The sequence below is a fragment of the Anguilla rostrata genome, chromosome 14 (assembly GCF_018555375.3).
Source record: "Anguilla rostrata isolate EN2019 chromosome 14, ASM1855537v3, whole genome shotgun sequence".
In the NCBI taxonomy this organism is placed as follows: Eukaryota; Metazoa; Chordata; class Actinopteri; order Anguilliformes; family Anguillidae; genus Anguilla; species Anguilla rostrata.
The window spans coordinates 18,264,446-18,282,151 of NC_057946.1; the positions used below are offsets into that span (position 1 = coordinate 18,264,446).

The 17,706-nt window shown below is 41.1% G+C and overlaps 2 protein-coding genes and 1 long non-coding RNA gene across 6 annotated transcripts in view; 2 read left to right on the forward strand and 1 right to left on the reverse strand.

Annotated features, from left to right (window-relative positions):
• Positions 1-1,978: 1,978 nt before the first annotated feature.
• On the forward strand, positions 1,979-7,210 carry LOC135240213 (zinc finger and BTB domain-containing protein 26-like). 2 transcript variants are annotated; one of them, XM_064309601.1, is made up of 2 exons: positions 1,979-2,182; positions 2,887-7,210. In XM_064309601.1, exon 2 carries the CDS (start codon positions 2,898-2,900, stop codon positions 4,038-4,040), a length of 1,143 nt encoding a protein of 380 aa, XP_064165671.1. In that variant the 5' UTR covers positions 1,979-2,182; positions 2,887-2,897; the 3' UTR covers positions 4,041-7,210. The 2 variants fall into 2 exon arrangements, with proteins under 2 accessions (XP_064165671.1, XP_064165672.1); XM_064309602.1 differs by having other exon boundaries at positions 2,890-7,210.
• Positions 7,211-7,407: 197 nt separating this feature from the next.
• LOC135240214 (uncharacterized) lies at positions 7,408-11,679 on the reverse strand. The gene is made up of 3 exons (XR_010325617.1): positions 11,443-11,679; positions 10,858-11,047; positions 7,408-10,137 (listed from the first exon to the last, which is right to left on the reverse strand). It is a non-coding gene; the product is annotated as an uncharacterized LOC135240214 (long non-coding RNA).
• Positions 11,680-11,893: 214 nt separating this feature from the next.
• Positions 11,894-17,706, forward strand: part of rc3h2 (ring finger and CCCH-type domains 2) — a 28,462-nt gene continuing 22,649 nt past the window's right edge. Inside the window, exon 1 of one of the 3 annotated variants that reach the window (XM_064309598.1) lies at positions 11,894-12,127. The gene's annotated coding sequence lies outside the window, so the exon portion shown is untranslated. Of the gene's footprint in view, positions 12,128-16,832; positions 17,474-17,706 lie in introns of those variants that run through there. The other 2 variants (XM_064309600.1, XM_064309599.1) reach the window with 2 other exon arrangements.

Here is a 17,706-nt window from a genome sequence, read left to right on the forward strand (position 1 = left end):
GGGGGAAACCACGAAAACCCGGAACCACCCGAATAGTGAAATCACACAAGTACAGGGGAGTGAAGCAGCTCAGGGAACACAGACACAGAGACAGTACTGGGGAGACAAGTGACCGGAAATACAGACTACAACACAAAATATTTTAGCTTAGATATCGAAAACATAAGAATCATTACAACTTAGATAACCATTTAAAATAATGACAGTAATTTTCACAGTTTGTAATTTCCTATATTTCATATTCTGTTTATTCTTATCTTATATGTTCATTAGAGGTATACTATGCCCATCTTGATTCAGACTGCAGTCTCTCTGGCTGCCTCCTAGCGGTACAGTATGTTCTTACTGAAATATTTTAGAATCCTGGCTTACATTCATATAATGCCTGCCATACTTTCAGTGGCACAGAAGGAGACACTTAAAGTTGCATTGAGTCAAATTCTGGTCCAGTTTCAACATTACAACATTTGTCACACAGTTAAATTATCTGATTATTCTTCTAACGAATTTCATTATTCCCATGATAAACTGCGAAAGTACTAATGTTTAATAATGTTTGATTTATTGGATCTTTAATCTAAATTTATTTAAATAATTCAAAGAAATAAATACGGAATGAAAAAGAAACAGTAGAAATAAAACAAGTGGCCAACCGGGGCGCGAAAAGGGAAATAAGTGGAAATCACAAAGTAAAACAAAACCATAAAATAAAAGCAGAGGACGGAAAACAAAAAACAGTGCTGCACAGTGCACATATGAGCATTCTATCTGTAATGATTAACATCTCCAAACATTGATTACGAACTGTACATCCTATCATTCCATAATCTGAAAAATGGTATTTTGGGCATGCAGTACAGAGTTTCTGTGGGTGTCACACGGTTTACTAGTTTATCAAGATTTAATTGTTTTTGTCCGCCGTTTATTATTTTCTCCTCTTTGAGCACCCATTTTTCATGTTATTTTCTTTTCACTTTTCTTCCCCTATGAGCAATTGCGCAATATAGCCTAATCAGTGTTTGGTATGCCTAATATTCTATGCAAGGATGATGTGCTTCCTGTTTGTGACCACACACCCATGAAAGCTAAATTGTTCTAATTTTCTGGAATAAAGGCTTTTAAACACAATTGAGTGCTTTTTTGGATTTGTAATATGTCGCTAAGTTACGCATGGTTATTTCCAAAAAATCTTATATATGGATGTGCAGTCCGCAGTGAAGAGTAGGCTACCTGTTGACTATTACGGCCACGGACATTGTATGAAGTACAGTTCCAAATTCTAGCAATGCTAAAACTGTAGGCTATTCCTGCTGCCAATAATAAGCATAGGCTACATAAATGAATAGCTCCGTAGCGATGAGGTAGCATACGCTTCCTGACGAAAAAAAAAACACCACCATAACCACTAACCAACTAGCAATACATGGACAGGCCTATTTGCTAGACATTCAAATTCTATCGGGCACCGCGGAGCCAATTCGCCTTTATCGGAAACAAAAAACATGAAATGTAGGTAGGCTACATGAAATAGGCTAGCTAGGCAAATTGCTTGTTTTACATCATATTAATTGCACCACAATCGCTGCTCATTTCTATGAGATAGCCAACCTCTCATTTCTCCCGATTTTAGCAATAAGTGCAAGCCATTAGGATACAGAATGCCTATGTGCTCCAAATGTGAACAATGATCTCACGCTCAATAAATGTATGGCGTAGCATTAAATTTCTGTCCTACCCTGGATTATTGTGTCTGCTTGTGAATGCGTGTAGCGTACATAAATGAATGGAACGTGTTTTATTCGTACAACTTGACAAGTCAGATGACTGAAATTTACCGCGCCTCAAAACACGCAGACAATGTAGCCGTCTGATTCAACATTTGATGATAAATTGTGCTTAAATCCTCTCACGGGAGGCAGTATTCCGTTCCAAATTTCGCCCAGGCTTCCAGACGTGGAGTGTGAGAGAGATGCACAGGAAGTAGGAAGTAGATCCAGAGGTCTTCTCATTATTCTTTATGAAGGAAGAGTTTCTCTTGGGGGTTGAATAGAAGCTAACGCAGTCTGATACATCAAAATTTTCAGTCTTCTTACATTTGCAGGGGTCTTATAGGCCTAACGATTCATTCGCAACTGTTAGGCTACATATTTTAAAGCGAAGAACAACCAGACTGCCTTACCAAGTGAGAATAATGTTTTAGCTAGTGGGTCGACACCGAAAATCCTCCGGCTAATAGTTCATTTGGGTATATAATGTATGATAGTACATTCCAAACTTTCTCTTTATAGCTGAAATAGGAAATATACGCTGACTGGGGCAATGTATTGTTTAGTAACGGTTTAATTAATACTTCTGAAGGCACGACAATGTGTCCGTTTCAGTAATCCAGAAACTAGTCAATTGTGTCTGACCTGTCAATCATTTGGTTTGTTTGCTCCCAGTTTATGAGGTTGATTTAGTGGTTAGCTATCTTAGTTGGCTTTGATGATCGAGATAATTAATTTTTCTTATTTTTGCTGTAGAGTTTACAAAAAGTCGCGTCTTCTAATGTGTTGTGAATCAAATTTGATGTATCTTGGGGTAATAGTTCACAAGTAGGATGAGCTTTGGCGACAGTAAAATGTCAATTTTAGCGTGTCATTTTAAGAGCTCATAATTAAGATTACGGTAGGTTTTTGAATGGAGCAGGATAAGTGTAACTTCAAACAAGCTTTTAAAATTGTAAATGCTGCTCCGTTACGAAGATTGCTCGTGCTTAGCTGCATTTTGCTTGCCATTCTTGGTAGGGTAGGGTTTGGATGTAGTAACAGTACCACCACTTTAATGTGGCAGTGTTTTTATTGATATTCATTTACACACACGTCAGATAAATATTCTTTCTTACAGCAGAATTTAAAATGACGCCGAGCTCAGACGTTCTTCAGTTCCGGTTCGCAGGCCATGGTGACACAGTTTTGGAGAAGATGAACATTCTGCGGGAGGACCGGCGGTTCTGTGACGTCACTCTCATCCTTGGCGGGTTCCGTTTCCCGGGACACAGAGTGGTTCTGGCAGCTTCTTCTGCTTTCCTGCGAGACCAGTTCTTGCTGCACGACACCCGGGAGCTACAGGTGTCGGTGCTGCCCAGTGCAGACGTGGGCAGACGCTTGTTGCTCTGCTGCTACACTGGCGTCTTGGAGTTTCCCTTGAGAGAACTGGTCACCTACCTGATGGCGGCCAGTGCATTGCAGATGAGCCATGTGGTAGAAAAGTGTGAACGAGCTGTCTCCCAGTACTTGGATCCCACTCTGGCACAACTAAAGCTGGAAAATAGTCCTGACCCTTATCCACTGAAAGAAAAAGAGGACCTAAATGCTGAGTCCCTTGGGGAGCATGGCCCAGAGGGAGCGGAATATGACCTAGACTCCGAGGACAGTGTTCAGATCATTCATACAGAAGCTGCCAACATGGGCACACTGAGGATCAAGCAGCAAGACAGTAGCTCAGACTCGCCAACAGGAAGCCCCTCCCACTCCAGGGCAGGTGTGGCAGATAGCTCCCAAGACCAGGAGTTTGGGGGGGGGGATGTGTACATGCTGGCCGCTCAGCACCTCCAGCTACAGGGGGGTGAGTCACCTGGACTCGGGGAGAGCAGCAGGATGCCGAGGGACGCCCTCGCGGAGCACGACTCCCCGCTCCAGAGGATCTACTTCTGCAGGAAGTGCGACCGTGTGTTCCAGCAGCTGGAAAACTACGTGGGGCACCTGAAGGAGCATAAACTCTATCTGTGTCTTCTGTGTGGGAAGAGCTTCTCTCAGAAGAGCAACCTGACTCGGCACATCCGCGTGCACACCGGCATCAAGCCCTTCCAGTGCCCGCTCTGCCACAAAACTTTCTCCCAGAAAGCCACGCTGCAGGACCACCTCAACCTGCACACAGGCAACAAGCCGCACAAGTGCAACTACTGCGCCATGCACTTCGCTCACAAGCCTGGCCTACGGCGCCACTTAAGGGACATCCATGGCAAGAGCAGTCTGGAGAACATGTTTGAGGAGGTGTGAGCAGCCACAAGGAGGGGGCCCTGAGCCCCAGGCCCTGTTAGGACCTGGGGGGGGGGAGTGCGGGTCATTGTCTCTGTTGTGTGCGTCCTTGAGTACTACTCTGTAGGTACAGTAACAGTAGTAACTAAGCCATTGACTGATTGGTCCCTCTGATCAGCCGCTTTTCCACCGTAGGGCCGAACCGTTACCAGGGCCACTCCGTGTCGTTCCGTGCTGCTCAGTACTCGTGGGAACGGTTACCGTTTCTGTTTCCACCGTTGGGCTGCTAAAACCAGGACTAGGAAATATGTAGTGAGGGCAGCAAGTGACGCGGTGGATCAGCGACGGCGTCCCGTTGTGAATGTAATATGCGCCAGTTGTTGTCTCTCCCCATACTGTTTTGTTTTTGTTATGTTATGTTTCGTTGGCTGACGAGGATTCTGTGTATTTTGGTCTGTTTTTGTTTTTTCTTTTTAGCGTATCCTCCACTGACCATCACTGTTGCATGCATTCAAAAAACTACTAACAAAGCTTACATTACAGTGTGAAATATCCACAATATATAATACCACTAACCTATTTAAAGACACTCAATCCAAAAATAACGTGTATAACCGAAACATTTTGAGCAGTAATACTTACATAGCAATGATGAAATGTTATCTGTGTTCAGACAGAGACAGTAAATCAACAAGTTCAATCCGCTTCTGTTTTGCTCCAGAAAACGATGTCAGATAGGTCTATCAGGCAATATACGGCGTAGCTTTGCCCAGAAGTCCTCAATAATAATAGTATTTTCCAAGAAATTACAAAAAATCGTTAACAACGTTTTGTTAGGTGCAGCGTCTTAATGCGTAAGTGAATGCGATGATAAGAAAATTTTTGGTTACGCTGACTGATAAAACGCTATTCCAAAAGCAGAATTAGACATGTTATAGGCTACATCGTTAGAAAGCTTATACTCTCACCTACTGAATAAATGAATTGTCAATCAAGCCAGACTGTACTCAAAACGGCGACAACGCTGTAAACAATACGTGTGGTATTATGCACAGCTATTTTGAATGTAGGCATCACAAATGCGCGAAATATATTTCATAAACGGATTGTCCAAGACAATATATGACCACTCAGTCGCAAAAGGGACATCTCCACGTGTAAAACCAATGGTAAGATTATGTATTTATTCAATATTTAGTCCCAGATATTGACTGTAGAATGACATCGTCTCATTTTTTAAAACTTTGTCCCGTTTATTTTGTTATTCAGCAAGCAGCGTTTTCACTGCTGTATATCTTATGGCTATTGTCGGGTTTATCTTGTTACTATGACGGAATTTGCATTTTAATTTATATTAGCTTCTCCACCGACCTAGGTTACGGAAGAGGACATGAAGAGGCCGCATGCGGAGTCACAAAACTGGCGTAATGTGAAACCAATCAGTGAATACGTCATTAAGCCTGCCCACCCGAACGGTTCTGCTGCACTTAGCACGGTTGTCTAACCGTGCCATAAATATCGTGCTGGGCAGGTGGAAACACCATTGGAACCGTTCCTCTCCGTGCTCAGAACCGTTCGGCTTTGCAGTGGAAAAGGGGCTAAAGTCGTTGTAATGTGCTATGTGAAGATTATTGCAATGGCTACTGTTCTGATACTTATGTGCTGTGACATGGAGACATGTGCTGTTGTGTGTTTAATACCCTTCATGTATTTTAATGAATATATCGGTACAGCTGCAGGAGCTGCATTGTACGGTTTCTTTACCAGTGTCCTGTTGTGGCTACGGCCAATTCAATGCACGTGGGAGAAAAACTTAGGGCAGAAACACATTTGATGCTGATCAAAGGACTAATATATATATAGTTTCTCTTTTACCTTTTACAGATTGCTGCCTATCTCACACCTCACGTTTCAATAATAATAATAATAATAATGTGATTTTAATGGGTCCCAGCTGAGGTCTTTCTGTCTGGAGTTGGCATGTTCTCCCTGTGTCAATGTGGGATTTTACCAGGTACTCTGGGTTCCTCCCACTGCCCAAAGACATGCAGCTCAGACTACTTGGAGACTCTAAATTGCCCATAGGTATGAGTGTGTGAGTAAATGGTGTGTGTGCCCTGTGATGGATTGGTGACCTGTCCAGGGTTGTATTCCTGCCTCTCGCCCAGGGTATGCTGGGAAAGGCTCAGCCCCCCCCCCCCCCACAACCTTGACACCAGGAATAAGTGGTTTAGATAATGGATGGATGGATAGATGCAGATCTTATATTAATTGACTTCTCACAACAACATCTCTAATATGATAATATGACAAACTGCAGATTTAATTGGAAGGTGGGAGAGGGCTGTTTGTTGCTTGTACAACAATAACCTTGTCATATTCTAAAAATCAGCAGCACAACCATAATAACAAATAGGCCAAAAAAGTTGCCTAGTTTAGTTTATTTGAAATGCCATTGTAATACCATAGTTCTTTTAACTGCTTGCAGTAGAATTTGACTTCATATCAAAAAATTTAACATTCCAGAATTAAAAGCTTGTATAAAACCCTTGAAACTATCAAATATTGGCTGAGCATTCATTATATAGAATGTAGGAAACTGAAGAAATTGTCTTCAACACAACTGATTTTTAATAAAAAATGTTCCCTCAGTATTTTTGTATCCTGCCTCCACCTCTTCCATTGATTGGTGATGGAAAGGTTGCTTTGGTATTTCATGAACAGAGAACTAAAAAATAAATACGTACATTTATGACAACCATTCCACACAAGTGTAAAGGTGAAAAGTATTTTTTAACTGGAGCGATTGTAAGGGTTTTCTTGTGTTTGCTGTGCGAAGCCGTTATTAATGTTTACTGCAGGTTACAGTGTGTAGCTGCCGTTGTAGATTTCAGCCTGTGTATTAAAGGTAAAGTGTACTGTATGTGGGACTGATAAGCTTGTGAACTCTAATCTGTTCTCCTGCTTGGTAAACAGGGAGGTACCGTACCGGGCTCCTCCAGCTTTTTAATGTAAAATGTTTCTTGAATGTCGAAACTACCTTTCTGACAAATGTAATTACAAAATGCTCTTTTTAAGTTGTTTAAGGTTTTTGTTGTAGAACACTCCCTTCTTAACCAACATAGAAGTGACCAATTTATTTTTTCATTTAATGACAGACCACGTGTTTTAATAAAAAAAAAAATGCTGCATGTATGTTGGTCGGAATGCTGGAGTTTTGAATGGAGTCTAGCGGCCAGAGTTTGATGCACATGTGCTACCAATATGTTTTCAGTATCTGTCCTGCACTTTCACTTCTAACTGTAACACATACTGTATAAACTAAATTTTTTACTGAAAGCCACAGTTTTAAAGTACACCGTAATATTCTGCTGTATGAGCACTTCAGAATGTATTAAACGGAGGTGTTGACTCACTGTGGTCCTTTAAAGGTCCCCTGACACTTGTTGAAAAGAGTACGGGGTTCCCTGGTGTCCTGGCTAAATCCCCAACCTGACTCTCTTAACCTGCCATTTAATCATCCCCTGATTTGCTACAAGGGTTGCTACAGTATGAGTATTTAGGTTTTTGTATAGGAAGGTTCAGGGATGAAGAAGATGCATTGAGAAGATCAGATACTCATCTTACAACCACGCAATGACCTGCTGAGGAAAGCTGAGAAGAAACAGAAACTGAAACAGGTCCCAACAGTACAGTTGAATGTACTGTATTTACTATAAATTATTTTTAATTCAGTTCTGTCCTACCACACTAGTTTAAATGATTTGTCTCAGTTCCAAACCTGCAATTCATTTTCAGTCAATGATTCAAATAAAAGTGATGTATTGGTTGGTTGGTTACCTTGTCACATGACAGAAGTGTAATGCAATATGTTACATTTATTTGATGTGATAAGTTAGTGTTGCATGTTGTTTGTCAAAATGGATTTGAACAGGCAAGGCTAATATTTATTTAGACTGATCCGGGTGTTCCTGGCAGTGTAGTTGAGAACCATCTTACATTTGAATGGAATCATAACATGCTACCTTGAGCAACTAATCTGACCCAGGCTGTCCACTGTAATATGTCTCTTGTGACATGACATTAATTTAGCTTGAAGTTGAAGTTCCTTTTCTTCAGGTTTCAGTTCCATCCTCATAACATGTTTCTATTGTTTTCCATGCTGTATGCTCTGGTATTGTAATAGACTGCAGTATTTCCATATGACCACATGGTGGTGTATGATCTCTATGAATGTGCTAGGTTTATGTCTCAACTGACTCGATACTAGAAATAGTAGCAATTTATATAAAAATTTTGATTTGTAAACAAATCTCAGGCCTGTGCTCAGAAAAAAGGGTTTATACATGATAATATTACTTTAAGTGAAGTACAATCAGGCTTCAGATCTGGTCATAGAAATATTGCCACAGCCACATTGGTAGTGAATCTCATCATCCAGCCTTAGACCACAAACAACATTGTACCACTTTATTCATTGATCTCTTGAAAGCTTTTGATATGGTTGACCAAGCTCTCTTAGTTTAAAGATTAAATTGATGATTAAATTCAAGTAATTGAACCCATGAATGTTACCTTATGGGTTCATCATGGATTTTTCACCATTCATATCAACCAACATTGATGTAAATGTTTATGTAAACACAAGAGGAAATTGAACAGTACTCGAGACAATTGTTTCCCCAAAGTTTGTAGAACTGTGTAAATGTTTAGCATGTATCCCACTTGCAGTGTGTTGGGGGCATGTAACCACCTCCTAGTTCCGTGTGTGTAAGAATAACTAGGAACAACAAACTGTCAAATTTTTTTTTACAAATTCTCTCTGGGTACTACAAATGGCGTTGAAAGCTTACACTTTTGCTGTTCTGAGAAGACAGATTGCAGTAACTGTTGTTCTGTGTTAGGATGTTGAGTTGCAGTATTTTCCTAAACACAGTAGCTTTGTCTAGTTTAGGTCAGACAGTACTGCTCCAGCACTGTTACCCCCCCCCCCCCTTCCATTCTTGTGGTAGCTGGGTCCTGTTGCTAAGTGTGCAGGGGAAACGGTTTCTGTGTTGATGCCAGCTTGCTGGTGTATATCCCAGACTGCGCCCATTTGCTATGTTAAGGAATCTTTCACTTAGCAATTTTCTTTCAAGTTGCATTGGTTGTCCGGGTAAGTGTTCTGTACCACACTGGCAGAGTTTTTCCACTGGATAAAGCCTGGAAACCTGATGGTGACAAGTTTAAAAAGAAGAGGACATTTCCTTCCCTGATGTTTTGCCTACTTGTAAAGAAGGCTGTGAAGACAAAAATAGTGATCTTTAAAAAATGTTTTTTTTTTTTAATTGGGTTGCCGCCACAGCTTTAGAATTTATTTTACACACTTGTGAGGAAGTGAGCTTCTGGCCTTAGAATTGTAAATAGAATTAGAAACAGAAATACAATAGATGAAGAATATTGACCTGCAGTATTACACAGCACCTCAGTCTCAATTGTGTATGCTTCTTCTGGCAGCTAACCTCAATATGCACAACTTCCCAGTTAGCTCATAATGATGTGCGACCTTCACCCAAATGGAGCCGTTTGCATCACTGCCACATGCCTGCTCATGGAGAGGGAATGAAGGAACTCCAGAGGAAGCTCTGTAAGAGGACCCTAACCCAGACATGTTCTTGGCATGATAATTCACACTGGAACCAAGTCACAGTGGTCTAGCCTTTATAACATGGTTCTGATCCGAGAGTCTTCTGGATGTGACCTAAAAGATGCACAGCAGGAGTCCCCAGTGAGCATTGCGTGCAAGTTGGGTGGATGGCCTGGGGTCTGTGTGTGTGAGAGACAGAGAGAGATATGGGAAAGGGAAGGGGGGAGGGTGGCATGCCCTGAGTGTGACTTAACTTCTTCTTTGCGCATCAGCGAGCATGAATACAGTATGAGTGGATTCACGGGCATGTCTGAGAGGGTTGCCTCCGCTCAGCCCCTCTCTCTGCTCCAGAAACATCGCCCTCTTTCAGCTCAGAGAAAGCTCAGTCTGCTGCTCGCTCTCAGATACCCAGGGGGCTGATCTGTAGTTTTGGCATCATACCTTGCATTGCCAGTTGAACCTCTTCCCTTCCTTGGAAATTTTGTTACTGTCCTGGCCACAATAACAAAACACAGGCAACAATCACAACACATTATGTTTCATTATCGATCCATATTAAGCAGTAAGTCCATAAAGTAACATGTGGATGAAAGTCACTGACAATTCTGCACAATTTTGATGAATTTCCATGTATGTAATTATTTCTTGTCATTTTAAACATAGTGCTAAAATATTCCCTTTTAAATCATCCCTGTCACAGTCATCAAATAATTGATTTGATAATTATTTGTCAGTCCTCTTACATTAATTTAATGTAATGTATGTTTCAGTACCAAGGGTAGGCAAACCAATTAACTACACAAAATGGATGCATTAGTCATATCCCTAACTGAGAAAATCAAAGTCCTATCTGAACCATATATTGGCTTATCAGGTGTGTCCAGAATGCAGCAGGAGAAATCTGTGTAATGTTGAACAGCCACCCAAATAAATTATATTAGCTCACAGCGAATGAATTACCCACACACAATAAAGCAATAAATAGTTAATTATACCTTAACACCTTTTTATATGCAATTCTATATATTACAGGCTTGCCTGTAATGCTGCAGAGAAGAAATTGTTGAATGAACTGTATAGGAAATCAGGATGAAACCCTGAAACTTCCCTTGTACATTTTCTGACATGTTAGTTTTAACCCATTATTCAACACGTTATTGTCCTGAGAGGCACTCTTGAATCCACTGTCCTCAGTTCCTCCTGAATGCTTACCGAGAGGATGGAGCACCCAGTGCTGTATGTAAAGTAGGTCACACACGGGCCTCGATGCTAGGTGTTTGTGTTTGTGTTTGTGAGTGTGCAGTGGAAGGCTCCTCTATTATGAATGAGGAAATGCCAGGGGAGCGGAGAGCAGCAAGCAGGCTTCATCCTCTGGACTTCACTCGTGCCAAATTCAGCACAACTGCAGAGCACAATGTAATGCAAGGGATCAACACATTGCAAATGCAAGCACCCAAAGTTGACTTTATTGCATTATCACATAATTGCACTGCAGTGACTAGCCTTCCTATTACAGTTCTAGGTTTAAGATGGAGGAAAAAAGTGGCACTGCTGTTGCATGTTGCTGAGAGCTGGGGTCTGACAACGTGTGGTAAATACAGGCGACCTATGTTACCTCAAATTGTAAAGCATATAGGCCTGTGTTTTAGACAATCCAACAGTATCTGCGACGAATATTGAGCCTAAGAAAAAACCTAGATACTGTTAACCCTTGCAATTCCGTACTTGTCATTTACATTCACTCTTTCCCAAAGAGAGCCCAACAACTTCATAATATATGTGTCGCAAATGGCTTGCCTGTTAGTAGCGGATGGTTGTTTTTTCACATAGTTTAATCAAAACATAATCCCCTTCCAAACGAACCGAAAAACTTTTAAATGTCGATTGCAGAGGTATGAAAACAGTTTAGCTTCCAAATCCAAAGTGGTACTTAGCATAGCTCTCACAGCTTCGAATCGTATCCTGTCTCTTTAAAACAGATGCAGCCTACGCCTCGAAAAGCGGCTTGTTCCGGCTTTGCCCCTTTACATCTTTATCCTTGCCCACCACACGAAAGTAGTGCCATATATGCACGACCACGACAAGTGAGCTTTAATGGCACAATCTGAAATTGGCATTTATTTTAGGGAGTTGGCATGGTCCCGCAACGCCGCCGTGGCTGTTTGTGCGCCTCTGCCCGCGGCGCGCGTCAAGTACACGGACTCAGCGGAGTGATACTAGGCAGGGAGCTCCCCGGTTGTCAAACCAAGGGAGTGAACCTGAGCGAAGATGTCGCGTAGCCAGGGAAAATGCACTGAAATTGACACAAATGACATTTTACATTTGTTGTCATGACATGACGTGACAGCCACCTTTCAAAAGAAAAACTTATTGTTTTGTCGCTTCTGTGAAGTTGCAGCCGATAAAGTATTTTCCTTTCTCACCTCCTGGTCGAAAAAAAACAAAAAACGATGGATATTACTCTCTTACCGTAGTGCCTGGGGTAAGTGACTTAAGAGTTGCGAGTTTATTGCAGGTTTTCAAAGTACGACAGTAACGTTTATGATGGGTGCTGCAAAATTTTTAGGCGGGACTTACAGTGGTTATGTAACATCAGCAGGGGAATAAAAAATAATTAATGTTTGCCTTATCAATATGAGCAATGAATGTTTAAAGAAATTTTGTTTCTGAGCCAATTCCATTGCAAAGCAACAGCGAGTGCACAGAGTTGCAATCATCTCCTGCAGCCGTCATCACCAAGTGACCGCGATGGGGCACGAGAAATTTCCTGAAAACGGGGATGCGTTTGCACCCAAAAGACTGCCTTTCTGGAAACAGCGCGGGCGAATTTATCTTAGATCGTTTCTAATATGCTAGGCGCGTGTTCGTGTTTCCAGGTAGCATCAAAGCAAGCTGCAGTCGTAAGTTACTGTGGCATCGTTTAGGTGCTACACTACTATATTAAATCCATATTTTGAGCGGAACATAATGCAACTGAGCAATCATATTTACTGTAGCAAAGGCTTATTTAACGATGAAGTGAGAAGCTAAGTTGTATAATGGTGTTGATACGCTCAGTTAAGAATTAATTTTATGCTAGTTACTTATTTTCGGGCGCAATAATTTCACTTTCGGATTCTGCCTGCCACTTAGTGAGGAAGTAGTTGTGCCAAATATTTTGTCATTGCGTCTGTGCAGTGCGATTATGTACACAGAACACCTGATAGTAAGTGCAAAGCCAAAGAGGATATGAGATGAGGATCTTAAAAAGACTCAATAACATTGCGTAGATATATGTATTTATTTATCCAAAAGAAAAGATTGAACTGTGCTACTCTCTGAAAGTGTTTTGTGGGTTGATGAGCTTTGTATGTTGAATTCTTTAACGTAGATAAATTATATATTGTTGTTAAAATATTATTATTCACATTACCAAGATCTGCTCACAAAGTTGCTTATTTAACTGAAGACCAGAGAGTGTTACAAGCTGATGCATGAATCCAACCTCTTACTAATGGTTGACGCTGTAATTCAGTTCTGTGGAAACTTTTAAGGAAAATTCATGTGCGAACATGCCCTCTCCCATATGTTCCTGGCCTTTGCGAGAGCAGTACATTTAGATTTCAGACATTTGACATTGCACTTGTCTAGAGCAGCTAATGTTAATGTGTACATACAATCCATCCTACTGGTAATTTACTGCAGAAATTCTGATTAAGTACCTTGCTCAAAGTTGCTATGGAAGTGCCTCACCTACAACCTGGGAGTTGCAAGCCAAGTTCCTGGACCATTGTGCTATACTGCCACACTTGTCAAATATGGGTTCCCTCTCAGTTGATTTTTCTTTTCTCTGACTGGGTGTGAAGCAAACATAAACTGGTATTCTGGTGCCCAGAAGACTGATGTAAAGTGTTAAATAAGACATTCTGTGTGCTGTGTTGAAACTCCAAACAGTCTGAGGTCCTGAGAGATCTCTTGTATATTCTATGCCTGAGTTCAGTGATGCAAGAGATTAAAAGTTGACTTTCTGGTCAAAGGAGTTCATAACAGGGAGAGTTCCCTTAATGTTTTCTGCTGGTAGAACAGTGACCACTGGCTTTTGGTGAGCTGATAACTGGCAGGGTGAAAAACTTCCCCTTATACGGATTATTGGTCTTGATGTGTTTCCAGTCATTTTCAATGCAGTGCTTAATCAATACAGTGATTCATTCACAAAATACTCAACACCATCAGACATAACCAGTTCTCCTCAATTAGGCTATTGAACAAGCAATGCAATTCTTTTTGCATCAAAAAACTGCAAATTTGATCAACATTATATAAAATAGTGGATACATGTAGGCCACTATTCGTTCTTTGCACTCACAGAAGGAGAATATTCATGGCAAAGATGTGCAATGTGCAGATTTTGTAATTTAAATGATCTTGAATCGCAGGCTTTGTTAGATTGCATTTATTGCAGGTTGTGCTGGAAGCTAATGTGCTGGATAACAGAGAGGTGTATCTTTTTTGTTAAGCTTACATAGTGATTAAAGCAAAGTTTTCTAAATTGAATTTATTGTTTAATCTCGCTAACATGTGTGTTACCTGCCAATTGATTATTCAGATCATTAGCACACTTGTTAATCAAGGAAATATAGTGAAAACAGGTTGATACCCATTATCAGTTTAAAGGGAAGTTTTACACCCCACCTGTTTTCAGCACGCCAACTGCTACTAATACTAACTGCAATCTGGAATGCTTTTATCCCAACTGATGATATGATGACATTGCATCACAAATTGCATTATTTGTGTCACACAGTAACTAGGCTACTACTTGCAGGTTTATGATTTGTTCTCCTGCTACCAGTTCCTGGATATGGGTGTTAAGAGTACAGGGGAAGGCCATTTCAGGCCATTTGTATGAATAGTCATGATTGATGTAGCTGGATGCATTGATACCATTTAGCAGCAGGGGAAATGTGATGCAGAGATTAAGGGCTGACTTGGATAGGAGATTTGAGTAGGATAGTTTATTTCCTTCTCCTCTGAACTCTTACAGTTTGCCTGATTGGGTTTAGCTGAAAAATCTTGCAATCTGATTGGTTAGAGTGAGTTCTGGTTAGCATGACGTTATTTACTAATTCATAAGATTGATTTGCTGCTTCTCTTTGGATTAGCCACCAACACAAGGTCATAAAAAGAGGAAATGCATCATTGATTTATTGGAGAAGCACATCCCTGGAAGTTTGGTGGACTTAGTTCACACTAGAATTCCTACCTTGCCAGCAGAAGGGTGTCCTATGGGAAGCCAAGGTTTTCTCATGCCTCTAAGTGACCATGGTGTTAAGGCCCCATCTACATTGTCCTGAGAGAGCTTTGACCGCACCTAAAGCCTGGCTGCTGCGGGCGGCAGGCTCAACGGGGGCCCATGATTTGACAGTTGTACTGAAGTGTGACTGCGGTTGGCTCAGATGACTGTGCGGGCCGGAGTGCTGGAAAGTGACATGCTGTGGTGAGTGGGCACACTCAGTATGCTTCACACTGGCAGAGTGGGAGGGATTAAGTCTGCGCTCCACATCTGATGCTGGTGTCCTGCTATCTGTTGCATTGAGATGCAGTCAGTGCGGACGGGTTCTTATTGTTCTTATGCTTCAGATAGGGAAAGGCGCAATTTTGTTTCTTATTTCGCTTCCCTGGGGAAGGAAATGGCGTGCACATCGGTTGCCTTGGCTCTCTTACAAGTGGAAACGTCATGTTTGGCAGGGTGAGCCGTGAAGAGCTTTCTATTGCCGGCAGTGGTAGAACACTTTGTCTTTAGGTTGGGTGACACTTGAGCTGAGAGCGAGCGATGTCTGAGTGTCTTTCCACGAAAATGTGGCCAGTCTCAGTCCTGGTGTTGCCCAATGCTCTATAAAAGGGATAGGACATGTTTTCCATGTGACCTAGTATTGCTAATATTAGAACCCAAAACAGTACCTTTCAGGTCATTGCATCACTGCACTGTTCACATTACACAGACATGGACCACTCAAATAAATTTAATTCTGTTCCAAAGATGTTCTGTCCAGTTTGAAAGTTAAGCCACATTAAACAATACTTGAATGTACATTGTTTGCTTGAAATTAAATTTTATTTTGTTATTAAAGAGATTGCAGGATATTGGATGTCAAGGTTTGTTTAGTGTTACAGTGTTATGTAGTAGAACATTTTATCATAAATTTGGTGATTTTAAGTCTGGTAGTATTTTCATGGCAACTGTCAACGTATCACTTTATCATATCAAACTTGGTTCTTATGTTCACAACAACCAAAAACAACAAAAAATGTTGTTATATTATAAATTGAATACTCGTCCCTGGCTCCACTCAAGGTTATAGCAGTTAAAATAGTTTTCCTGGATATTAAGTCTTCCAGCAGGGCATTTCTAGAATAAAAAGTCTTGTGACATGGAAGTTTTTGGTCTTGTAGTTATGGTTGTTCACATTAGGGGTGTAGAGGATCAATGAAAGGCAAAGCTGAATTAAAAACAGATATTCTTTACTGTAAACATAACGTTTCCAGAGTTGTCCTGATCCCCCAGAGATGTGGTATTCTATTTGATCAGATGAGTACAGGGCACTGTACTGGGGAGGAATACCACTGCCTGAACATAGGGTCTGTCGCATGAATACAAAACCATGGCGGTCGTGCACCCTGCATTCCAGTGGTTAAGTTTCAAAAAGGGGAATGTGCCAGGGTGCATGAGGGGCTGCCCATCAACCCACAATCCTATGCTCAAGCCCCCTCCCCACCCCCACCCCCCACAGACTTCCACAATATGTGTTCCCATTCATGCAAGTAATAGTAATAAAGTACTGCAGTGTTGGGAATTTAGCCTGCGCCAAGAAGAATGTGAGCTACATGTCATTTGCAATTAAAGTTTTTTGGTGGTACAAATCAAGGAACTCACCTGTTATTTATGGTTATTTCTCAGATGTTAATTTACTTTTGAAATGATAAAATACAGATATTCAGCAATGATCTTGAAGGAAATGTAGTAATGTAGAGATTTTACGAACAGAACCCAGGACCACCTGTTAATATTTTTTTAATAAACCATGCAGCAAAAAAGTGTTGACCTTTTCTTGGGGAAACTGTCAAATGATCGTGATTAAGTCGCATGTGATTTTGTGAAGTGAACCGTGCCTCTCGCCCTGTACGTAATGTGCGAGGCGGTTTCAGGGGCCTCGCCTACGATTGTCACATGAGAGTGAACAAATGCTTCCTGTTGTTTACGAACCTGAGGTGGTTCCCCGATTCTCTCGTGTAACGGGAGATGCAATATGAGTAAAGCCGAGTGTGAGTTACAGCTGATGCAGCTTGATTTCAGTGTGTCGCTATAAAACGCGGAAACTGGTACCCATCATGTTATATTTATATCTATTGATGTGAAAAGTGCATATTACATTGTAATGGTGTCAAATAGGCAAATATAAAAGGCTAATCTGAGAAATACTTACTTGATCGAGGTATCCTTTTTTCATAATCGTATGACGTTTTAACACGTTGTGCACGTGCTGTCTCAATTGACAACCAGACGCTGAAAAACGGGAAGTGGCAGTTTGCCTTCCACCGCGAGGCGAAATAATTTTGGGGTTTTTTTTCAAAACCGCTTACCTTGTGTGAAGCCTCCGTAATATTTAGAGTAAAAACTCCCACCAAACGCAGTCACATGTGCTAATTTAATTGTGGAAAGCACTTGTAAGCCCAACTGTTGCGTGAAGCCCGTGGCCATATATTCAACACGTCTCGCGGAGACATGACTCGCAAGATCAGCACGGAGCTGTCCACGCGGGTGTGGCAGAATAACCTCAGACCCTGGACGGTAGGCTAAATGATTTTATCGTTAATGCAGTAAAATCTCTACGCTTTCAACGTTTCATGAACTCTGATCAAATATTAGCCCACGTGTTGATTGATCGTATAGACTAAAAAAGCATATTAGAAATAAAAAATGCAAATAGCCGGTTAGATTTCACATTTGTCTGTTTTGAACGTTACACTTCACTTGCATGGAAAAACTTAAGAAATATATTTCTGAAGCTGTTTGCTTTTAAA